General features: G+C 30.3%; 1 protein-coding gene across 1 annotated transcript; it reads left to right on the top strand.

The window, feature by feature from the left end:
* Positions 1-1,403: 1,403 nt before the first annotated feature.
* LOC147068430 (uncharacterized) lies at positions 1,404-9,394 on the top strand. The gene is made up of 3 exons (XM_085953126.1): positions 1,404-2,004; positions 2,593-2,703; positions 2,984-9,394. Exons 1-3 carry the CDS (start codon positions 1,774-1,776, stop codon positions 4,250-4,252), a joined length of 1,611 nt encoding a protein of 536 aa, XP_085809252.1. The 5' UTR covers positions 1,404-1,773; the 3' UTR covers positions 4,253-9,394.
* Positions 9,395-12,413: the final 3,019 nt, after the last annotated feature.

Here is a 12,413-nt window from a genome sequence, read left to right on the forward strand (position 1 = left end):
AATCTTCAGAAAACTGTTGAGCGCTCCGGTTCGTAAATTTTTCCATTTCGAGCGCTGGGTGGACGTTGTTTTATAAGCTTTTAAGATAGGGTCTATCAATAATTTACTATGTGTGCTTCCATCTACTTTTACTTTTATTTTTGTCATTGTATTTCTTTTCTTATTTTATTTCTTATTTTATTAGTTATTGTATTATTAACTCACATTTCTCTGTATTTTTACACTTATTTTATGTCATGTCGTGAACGCTTTGAATTTATAATTTTACCAATATTGAATACGCATTTGTTTATATAAAACATTTTAAATTATTATGATACATAGGTACCTACATAATTATTGAAAATAAAATAGGTATTGCTTAACGCGTGTAATGAGTTAAATTTATCTCATATTTTCCACTATCGAGAATTATATCCTGTTACAGCCACACCCAGAAGGTCATCATCTTCCCTATTTTTTGTGTTCCCTGATTGTGAGCTTAATAATTATTTTCATTAGTCCATCAAACACCAGAGAGTTAAGGGGGAGAGGCATGCCAGCAGAGAGCCTAGCGGAAAAATACGAAGCTTGCAATTTGAGATTTTTTTTTGATAATTTACAATTTCAATAATTGTATTAATTAATAAATATGTATCTGAAAACATTAAAAAGTTTTTTTTTTAATTCAAAGATAAACTTACAATTCGAGGGCTTAGTGTCAAACAACACTATCTACAAAAGTGCAACTTTACAGGGGAGCCAAAAATCGTTATTTTAGATTCATGTATCTCAACAAGGGAAATGTTTATTTAAAACCTAATGTTAATATTTTATAATTTATTGTGTATTGTACATTTATCTAGTTTATGATGATGTTAAAATTTATAGGGATAGTTTTAAAAAATATGAAAATAAGGGTAACTTATGTAGTTAGCGTTCAACTTTACTGACGATTTAATAAGAAATTAGAAAAGATTGACATAACGTTGTTTGACTATCATGTAGCCGTAAATGTAAAATAACGTTATCTTTTACGTATACTTTTTTATAGATAACGTTGTCTGACTTTAAGCACTCGAATTGTAAAAAAATGTACTAAAATGTGAATTCGTTGCAGGGTCACATCTTATTATTACATTATATTTTATGGTCATATTTATTATTAAAATTTAGTTTATTAAGTTTTCAATTTAGTATTTAGTATTTCAATTAAAATATTTATTTCTTAATTATTATAGCACATCTATAATATTATTATATTTGAGTTTTTTATGAAACAAAATCTTTTATTTTACCCGTACACAGGCTATACAATAATCACTGTTAAAAATATGGCAGCACCATATATATATTATCTATGGCTCAGATTTTCAGAAAATAACACAGAGTGAGAGGTGTCACTTTTTATATTCTCTATGGTCACTTTCATCCGTAGCTCTAGACAAGTGAAGCGCTAGTTACCCCTCCCTTCGATGTTTTTGTTGTGAAAAAATAAACAAAGGCTGAGTTTAGATAACTTTTGTATGAAACTTTTTAAATTAGATACCTTTCTACATATTTTTGCACTCCATTTTTCTAATATATTTAATTAATCCTATCAAGTTTAGAGTGACATGAGTGAAACTGATAACCTAACATGTCTATTTCCTGCGCTGTGTAATTAAACTGTCAATCGATGGCTGTAATATACATAATGTTGAGCTGTGTTCATTTCGTTAGTTCCTAGCATGGCTTTCGGGGAATCTTCAAGCCTATAGACATATCGTGGTCTGTATAATTTTCACTCAATAAATGGAAGGGTCACAGAATCAAACCACTAACGGCGAGTCAGCGGTTCCGGTGCAAATGCCGAGGGGTCTTCGCGGGTTTAAGCCATTCAGAAATCCGCCGCAGCCTCATATGTGCATCCTGACTTACATCAAAGACACTGTCGATAAGATCTACATCAATGTTTTGAGTTGGAAACAGATCGCTAATCCGAAACACCACACTGATCCGATTCCTCTCTACGGTGGAATGCAGGTAAATTTTGAGCAAAGCTTCCAACTTCGAAAATCTCATACTCGATTGGACAAGTACAAAATAATCCTTTTCTATTTATACATTAACATTAATAACGTGTACCTACCTACTGGCAAGATATCATTTCAATCATCACTCTTAAAATCAACCAACAGTTAATTCAATTTGTTTGTAAAATGTATTTATTTAAAATTCTTCTATTCCAATGCTACAGGGCTTGGGCCAAATTTTATATTGTCAATTCTCAGTGGAAAAATATTGTATTGATTAAAATAAAACAATGTAATATAATATTATTATGATGTCTCAGTTGATAACATCCCTGCTAAACTTACAAAACTGGTTCTGATCTTTATTAAATTATTGTGAATGAGTACTATATATTTTTATATTGTCTTTTTTTAATTAATTTATATTGGTTGATTATATCACTTTCAACTGTCAAATGCAAAAGTAAATTTACGAAACATTCAATAATCGATTTTCTCATTCATTAATGAATGGATAAACAAATGTATTGAATCCCTGGTTATTTTGAATTAAATTCATCAGAAATACACATTTGTAAGACTGAAAACATGTTTTTAGATCCCTCAAGGCTATGCGGCAAATAGTGACAAGGGTCCTCTGCTAGTATTTGCTGTCATGGTAAATCCAGAAATTCTTAAGGTCAATGGCAAGAATGCTACTAATCGCGAGGTAAGCTATTTTGCTTTTACCAACATTACAGAACATATTAAAAGTTTTTCTTGTTGCAACTGTAGATGTCTTGTAGAATGATAACTATAATAGAATCATTAAACCTTATCTCTAAATTCTTATAGGTATCTCAATATACTGATGCCAATAGAAGGACTCTAATGAATAGTAAACAAACAATACTTCTTGCTTTTAGATTTACCTACTCCATTAAAAGCTCTACTAATCTGTTTTTATTTCTATTATATTATGAATAATTGTGCATTTCTTTCAATTCCAGGAGCGAGACGCTTTCGTAAATCTTTTATGTGAATTTGTTGAGGCCATGAATCCGAATCTCCGTCTTACAGGGAAAGCTTCCGTTCTAAAAGATCGAGATTTTGCCGGAGAACTCAAAGACGTGTGGGTCGCTGTGCAAACTCAGAGGGAGAGGGAAAAGATTCGAATGCCGGATGCCAATTCGGATGTCACCCATAAAATTTATCACATTGACGGCCCTTCAAATCCCAACGTGAAACAATCAACTGAACTGAATAGTGACTATACTAAATGCTTAGACAGAGACTCAGTAACGGACCGTAAACTGACTGAACCCGATTCTAAGAGCCATGATGGTGATTCACCCAAGCATACAAACCAATCTAACCCCGCCAACAATCAGTCTACACATCATCAAACTAATGTTTTTCCAAATCGTATTATCACAGATGAAATAGAATCATTAGACAGGAAAGCTTCTAATAGTAATTCAATTCGTACAGAATTCTCAAATAAAGCTTTCGGTGACAACACAATGAAAAATAGTTATAACCTTAAAATAAACAATGAGAATGTGAAATCGGACGTCGATGAAAATAAGCTAAATAGTGATGTTCATTCCCAAAATTCTGATGTAGGACAATCGAAGAATTTAACACCTTCCCACCCAAATAATGTTCCATTATCTAATATTTCGAACCTTTCGGAAAGTAATAATTTAACAGGATCTTGTCAGAATGACAGGTTAAAAGAAAACGGAAGCGCTTCCAAACAAACATCATCCACTAGTCACATCCCCATCAAATTGCCCAGTGTTAAACGAAAAAATCCTAAACCGAGTGATTCCAGTGTTCCATCAAAGAATTTCTACCCAGTTTTTGATAATCCAGTTGCTAACCCAGAAATTGATAAAGCCGGTTGCGTTAACAGTGTAGCAATTGATGGCAAACATTTGAATCCTGTAATTCCAACGGAAAATAAAAAAACAGAAAGTAAGTCTATTCTCTCAGTATCCGTCAACGATACTAGCACAAGATCAAATAATACATTATCATGTGGAAATTCTGCAAGCAAACAAACGACAATAAATAATACTAAGAATTCTCCACACCGCCCGATAGACAAACAAAGTAATATGAATGCAACTAATGATCAAACTGTCCAGTCTAATTCAGATATGGTTAAATTTATAGAAAAATTAAATTTGTCGCCTAATAACACGTCTGAAACTACAAAAAATAGTTGGAACAATACTGCAAAAGAACCGCAAACAACTCTGTCATCCAAGTGACTTAATTTATCGTGTAATGTTGGTAGCTACTATTTCATTTCACCCTACAATAGCAGAAGGCATCGCTAATATAATAATTCTATATTATCAAAGATTATTCTGTAAATATATAAGACCTTTGCGAGATTCATAACGTTATAGCTTATAAATAAAAATATTTAAATGAAATACAATGTGTAGACTAGTCGAGTACTTAAATTACTATGTATATCAATATTTCGACCAGCGAGGCCACCATTCTTATTAAATTTTGACCGGATTGGCGTAACCATTTCGAAGATGAATCTCAATAAACTATGAAACTCAACACCCGGACAAACTCGGTGTACAATAACTAGATACCTACCCTGAAGACAATAGTTTTTTTTAGTCAGCGACTGATTGAAATGTAGAGGATAGATGCACGTTGTGCATCCTAAATTATCTTCAATTTGTGAGCCCATTGCGATGGACCAAAATAAAGTCTGCAACTTTCAAATACTCTGTTCAAATAAGGCACAACATAATATAATATAATCCTATTGTTAAATTACATAAGTTTGATATGCCGAAACAATTTCCTTCGAATATGCCTATGTTTATATTTTATACACTACGCTGTCGCTTCAAAGTGAAAGTATATTCCTTATGACTGGCAGTATTACTAAAATATCTCAATATGTTTCTTTGTATTGAATTACAATAATATCTACTGTTTTATGGTAATTTTACAAGTTTCATTAATATATTATAAACAGTAAAATTATTCTACTTTCATCACCTGTACCAAAAGGCGAAACCCCTATCATGAAAAACAATAAATTGATATGGAAGCGTACAGATTTTTGGTGATTTTAAATTTAAAATCTATTTCTATGTGTCCACGATCGTTTCCTTAATATATATGTTTCGACGACTCCCGCTTTCATTGCTTTGTGATTTCATGTTGATATTGAATTACTTGTTATTAATAGTCAAAATATCGCTTCTGTAACATAAATTGAATTGATATTCATAATAGGCTGAAAGTGGATATTACCCATCATGTATGAATTGTTGTAGTTAATTGTGCTGTCTATTCTTTATACGTACTTATTATATTAGAAATTATTATAGTGCAGTTTGATTGTACTATAGTAATTGTATCGAAAACAAAATAAAATATTAATCTTATTTATTTATTATGAAGTTTGAACAATTTTTGAAGTACTTACTGCGGGCAGATTATTAAATTCTTGGATATTAAAAAAATGAATGCCTTTAATGTCTTGCCAATACGGCCAGCTGACTGTTGAAAAAAATATATATAATAAGTGTCTAATGTTTAAATAAAGTATACAATGCCTTGTTCGCGTACTCCAATTAAACGTAGTTAAGGTTTTTTTTTTTCATTTAAATTTTAATCATACTTTTTTTTGTAAATATTCATAGGATGTCGAAATTTTTAGAGCATGTTCATAGACATTTTTACCGAGTACAGTAAAACCTCATTAGTAAGAACACTGATAATTCGAAATTCGCCGTAATTCGAAATTTTCGCGAAAAAAAAGTCCCTTGAACATTATTTTCATAAAAACCATACCTTTAATTCGAATTTCGTAATTCGAAATTATTTCAGTGTCCTGGCATATAAAAATATTCAATAAATCGTAATAATGTACACTATTTCATGACCCAGTCACTGAAAATTGTGACAGACGAAGGTAATAAAAATAATCCTGACATTTTATGATCCAATTTGGTAGGCACATCTATGATCGGAAACGAAATTAATGAAAACCAAAAAAAAAAAAAAATTTCAAAATTTTTATATTGTTCCCCCATATATTTCATAATTCGTAATTCGAATTTTTTTTCGATTTTCGGTCCCATGGAATTCGTATTAACGAGGTTTTACTGTACATATAATATTTTTATGCCTAACTGCCTATTGCCTGGTGACCTAACATCATCTGATTGTTAATATTGATTAAATTAAATAAACGCCTAGCTTAGACAGTGTTTGTCAATGTCAGAAGTAATGAACTTTGTTATTTCGTATTTATTAACACCCATCGGCAGTGGAGCTGTCTCTCATATTCACCATTGTAGTCCAGATTCTAAAATTTTAACTAATGATTATTTATTTTTTAAACTCAATATGTATTATGATTAATATTGGCAGGTTAAAGTGGTATATGTAAACAATTTACTGGCAACTATTATAATACCTACAATTTATCAAAAATCCAATACTTTTATTCATAATAATAATTAACCAAAGATATTATTATATTGCATTTATTACGTATTATAACAAAATGGTTATCATAATGAACATGATCGATTTAAATATTATGTTTCGTTATAATAATTTACACAGTACATATTAGATATTCAAAGCATTCATTGGCATATATTAACTTTGCAAAACCTACCATACTTTGAATTAATGGAAAACAAAATGCACGATACATGTTAACAATCCATCTAGATTTAGTTATAAACCATAATATGATCAATAATTAGAAAATGTAGTTAAAAATAATAAACCAACAGCTACAAAACGACAAACTTATTTTGGCAACATATTATGTGTAAATTTTGTTCCTTTAGAAATATTTAACGTTCCCTTTATTATCAAAACATTTTTAATATAATATGTTACAGCTTCCTTACCATACCATTATTATTTTTAAACTAAATGAATAAGTTTTTTTCCTACAAATTTTATAATCTTTTTCTATTTTGAATTAGTCATTTTTTTATGTTGTCTTCTAAATTTTTAAATTATACCTATAAAAGATTGTAATAAGTTTGTAACCACCGCATTTATATTATGAAAATATTTTCTTTGTATCGTTTTATATAATAAAAAAATAAATTTAAAAAACCCTCGTCAACTTTTCCTTTTCAACCTGGAACATACAATACCACAATGTTTGGTACACATATATGGGGTTACTTTATTATAATAAAATATCTGATAAATAGAAATTAATAGTTTATTAAATTGTTTAGGTAAAATTTACAATATTTTATAATGTTAATAATACATAAATTAATAGTACAAGAATTAAGTACAGTAAGCACAACTTGAATTTCATTTGATAAAAAATAATAATTATTATTAACAAAGTACGTATCACATTGCTTAAATATAATATTTATTGAGTAACAATATTTCAACGCAAATTAAAATAATGTAGTCGATTAGTTATTTCATCATAACAATATTACTCACAAATTCACTCTAGAGTAGTGAATTATGATTTTTCCCGATTTTAAATCTCTCATTTCCTGTTAATATAATATTTTGGACTAACCAATTACTGCCATATTGGTGTATAACTAAAATAATGTAATGTAAAAAAATGCAGATACTCAATATGTATTGCATTTTTTACAGGTACTTACATATATAAACATCACAGGAAAAGCAATACGTATCAATAGTATATTGGTAATTATTAGTTGAAGGAGCCAATAGTATAAAAATACGCACAATGGCTTTCAGCCAATAGGGAGATTTACAAGTACCATATGGCCTAAAACTAAATATGAGACCTCCCCTGCAACAACACTATAATAATATCTATTTTGGGCAGTTCTGAGTTATGAATGCCACAATGTTGTACATCTTCTTGGGCATCGAATGATGTATTGAACAACCATATAGGTACATGAATTAAAAACATTATTTAAATCAATTTTTAAGTTGCTGTCTTTTTTTCCATAGTAAGAAAATTATCTACAAGGTTTTGACCATTGGGGTGATATACAGTGTTATTGCAGGGATATCTTTCTTTTTTGTATGTAGACCACTAAAAATAAAATAAAAATGTTACATATTTGCATTACTTTTTTTTGCTTCAAAACGTTTTTTTAATTTTCCGAACATTTGTTAAAATCGATCGATATACAGTGTTGTTGAGGGGAGGTCTCATATGTAGGTATGAATTGTTTTGAAAGGCTGATTGAAAAAATCTTAATGAAGATTTAGGCCTCTTATGATATTGTACTACAGAAAACACAATTAATTGAATTCACTTGACAAGAATATGCGTTTATCGATAATTTAAAGTTATTTTAAAAACTATATATTACATAAATAATAACACGTTATTACTGAAACAAAATTATGGCATTTTAAGACATGATTAAATTCGTGCCGTATTTAGTGGAGATGTATGGTTTGAGATGTTTTCAATGTCGTCATTGATTCTGCAGCACGCTCAAAATCATATTGTTCAGAGGACTAAAAAAACAGGTAAAGATTGGTTGTGTGACCAATATTTTATAATATCAATTAAATGAGGAAAAGAATAAAACAAACTATCAATTTATAAGCAAAAAAAACACAGGTACATACTATCATTAAATTATTGTGAGCACAAAAGAATAGAAACAAACATTATTAGAACAAGTTAAGTCGTAAAAATCGAAAATTATGTCAAAAACATCACTGAAAAAACCAACAAGTAGTATTTACATAATAATTTAATACACTCACAAATAAAACATAGCACATCTTCATAACCTTCTACTAGACACAGACCCAACCTGCCACAATTTATATTTCATTCCATTACATCATTAAGATATTTTTCTAACTCAACAAAAATGTGCGTAATTATTTTATCTATGAATTAAATTTATATAACAAAATATAATGTGAAAAGGTTTTTAAAACCATCTCTAAAAGTAATAAAATGAAACAATTGTCACAATACTATGATAAATTGATACATACAGTAAGTAGAACCTCAGTTATCAGGAACCAGATTTCTTTTTGATAATCAGTTCCATGTAATTGTAAGAAAAAGGTATTAATTAAAAATACACGATTAGTAAAAAAATGTGAAGTTTTCATAAAATACTATTGGAAGAAAATATAATGTTTTATTATTAGGATAATCGAGGTTCTATTGTATAATAAATAATAATTCAGTACAGGAGGTATTCATAAAATGTATGTACATTATTAATGTATAGGTACATTAGTGTTTGCAATCCCGGGTTCCCTTTTGATTTCATGATCCTGAAATTGAAAATGCTACAATTCCAAAATTTTAATATAGTGTATCTTCGTGAACTAAAGAAATATAACTCATTGTAAATTTTATATTGATGGAAGAATATAGTTGAATTTATGATAATATTGTATGAGACAGGCAAAGAATACTACATTTCAACATGAGTGGGGCTTGTGGATTGTCTTAAAAACTTTCAAACAAAACTTGAATTGAGCACAATATATGTAGAGTACCTACACAATTATCCAAATTCTCAATTTTATACTCGATCCCAACATTGGAGCATACATAAGTGAAACGGCAAATAATTTTCAACAATAGGTAGGACGAAATTTCGCACTCGTTGCAAATCGGAGAACGGTAGTCAAGGTGTGAGCACGTCAATTTTGTTTTGTGATTGCGTCGGAGGAATATATTCTAATATCGTGTAAAGATGACTATAAAACGTTACACATGTACTCAAAAAAGAAAACATGTCAATGAATATATTATTACTAATATAACATTAAATGGATGCATGTTGAATTTTTATGACAAATCATGTTTTGTTCGGCACGCGTCGTTTGCACAATCCGCGCGTCGCGTATTCACGATCTTTTTAGACCATGCCTCAGCTGAAGTATAATAGCCTTAAGAAAACGAATCCAGGAATTCCGGAATACAAAATTCTGTCTGAGATTGCAATCCCTAGTCATACATGTAATATAATAATAATATAATATTATTTATTAAATATTAGCCTCAATGAAAACTATGGTACCTACAGAGAAGTGGCAGTTAAAATTTTCCAGACATTATGTACTATAATCATAATTAGAATGTACCAAAAAACTATCTTTAAATTATAATTATTTTCCTTAGTTCTGATAAATATGTAGAATGTTGTTTATAAAGAATAATTACAATGTAATTTCTTTGAACTTGTTACTTTGAAAGGAATGGTTACAAAATTGTATTTTAGTATTCATAAATCTCCGGACTTATGAAAATATATAATAATAATACCCAAACTATACATATTTTTATGTATAACTAGCTGAAGTACCCGGCTTCGCACGGGGTCGCTTCGTGGTTATATTTATCTTAGATATTTGAAAAATAATAAGAGGTAATTATTTCTTTAATATTAAAATATCTGTGTAATACAATATGGCAATATGAAAATAATTATAATAGGAGTAAAGGTCAAACATAAGAACACTAAATTAAAATCGAATCCAAAATATGAAAACGTTATTAATGTTATAAATATGTATTAAAAAAAAAATCAAAATTGGATGGAACAAACAAACAACAAACTTTGTATGTTATATAATAATAATTTAGAAACCGCACACAACTGACAAAAGTTTCATCGCAATCGGATGAATGGTATAGGAACGCATACGAATAGTAGAAGAAGATGATTTTCTAATTCAGAAACCTTCGTGGGCATGCGCATGACAACTCACCAAAGTTTCATTGCAATCGGATTAATGGTATAGGAACGCATACGAATATAAGAAGAAGAAGATGGTTGTACTAATTCAAAAACCTTCGCGGGCTTGCGCACAACAACTGGTCAAAATTTCATCACAATCGGATGAATGGCATAAGAACGCATACAAATAGAAGAAGAAAAAGATGATTGTAGTAATTCAGAAACCTTTGCGGGCAAGGGCACAACAACTCACCAAAGTTTCATTGCAATCGGATGAATGGTATAGGAACGCATACGAATAGAAGAAGAAGAAGATGGTTGTACTAATTCAGAACTCTTCGCGGGCGTGCTCACAACAACTGGTCAAAATTTCATCGCAATCGGATGAATGGTATAAGAACGCATACAAATAGAAGAAGATAGAATAGAAGAAAAAGAAAATAGTTGTAACAATTCAGAGACCTTTGCGGCGTGAGCACAACAGTTGATCAAAATTTCATTGCAATCGGATGAATGGTATAGGAACGCATACAAATAGAAGATAGAATAGAAGAAGAAGATGGTTGTACCAATTCAGAAACCTTCGCGGGTGTTGGCACAATTACTGACGAAAAATTTGTTGCAATCGGATGAATGGAATAGAAACGCATACGAATAGAAGAATATAGAATAGAAGAAGAAGAAGAAGAAGATAGTTGTACTAATTCAAAAACCATTGCGGGTGTTACCACAACAACTGACGAAGGTTTCATCGCAATCGGATAAATGGTATAGGGACCATACGAATAAAAAAAGATAGAATGAAGAAGAAGAAGAAGATGGTTGTACTAATTCAGAAACCTTCGCGGGTGTAGGCACAATTACTAACGAAAATTTTATTGCAATCGGATGAATGGAATAGGAACGCATACGAATAGAAGAATATAGAATAGAAGAAGAAGAAGAAGAAGATGGTTGTACTAATTAAAAAAGCATTGCGGGTGTTACCACAACAACTGATGAAGGTTTCATTGCAATCGGATGAATGGTATAGGGACCAAACGAATAAAAGAAGATAGAATGAAGAAGAAGAAGAAGAAGAAGATAGTTGTACTAATTCAGAAACCTTTGCGGGTGTTGGCACAATTACTGACGAAAATTTTATTGCAATCGGATGAATGGAATAGGAACGCATACGAATAGAAGAATATAGAATAGAAGAAGAAGAAGAAGATGGTTGTACTAATTCAAAAACCATTGCGGGTGTTACCACAACAACTGATGAAGGTTTCATCACAATCGGATGAATGGTATAGGGACCATACGAATAAAAGAAGATAGAATGAAGAAGAAGAAGAAGATGATGATTTTTCTAATTTAGAAACCTTCATGGGTGTGCATACAACCACTTACCAAAATTTCATTGCAATCGGATGAATGGTATAGGAACCATACGAATAAAAGAAGATAGAATGAAGAAGAAGAAGAAGATGATGATTTTTCTAATTCAGAAACCTTTATGGGTGTGCATACAACCACTTCCCAAAATTTCATTGCAATCGGATGAATGGTATAGGAACCATACGAATAAAAGAAAATATAATGAAGAAGAAGAAGAAGATGATGATTTTTCTAATTCAGAAACCTTTATGGGTATGCATACAACCACTTACCAAAATTTCATTGCAATCGGATGAATGGTATAGGAACGCATACGGGACAGACACACAGACATACAGACAGACAGACATTCATTTTTATATATTAG

This window comes from Rhyacophila brunnea, unplaced genomic scaffold (genome assembly GCF_057557595.1).
Source record: "Rhyacophila brunnea isolate RB1 unplaced genomic scaffold, BYU_Rbru_1.0 scaffold_3, whole genome shotgun sequence".
NCBI lineage: Eukaryota > Metazoa > Arthropoda > Insecta > Trichoptera > Rhyacophilidae > Rhyacophila > Rhyacophila brunnea.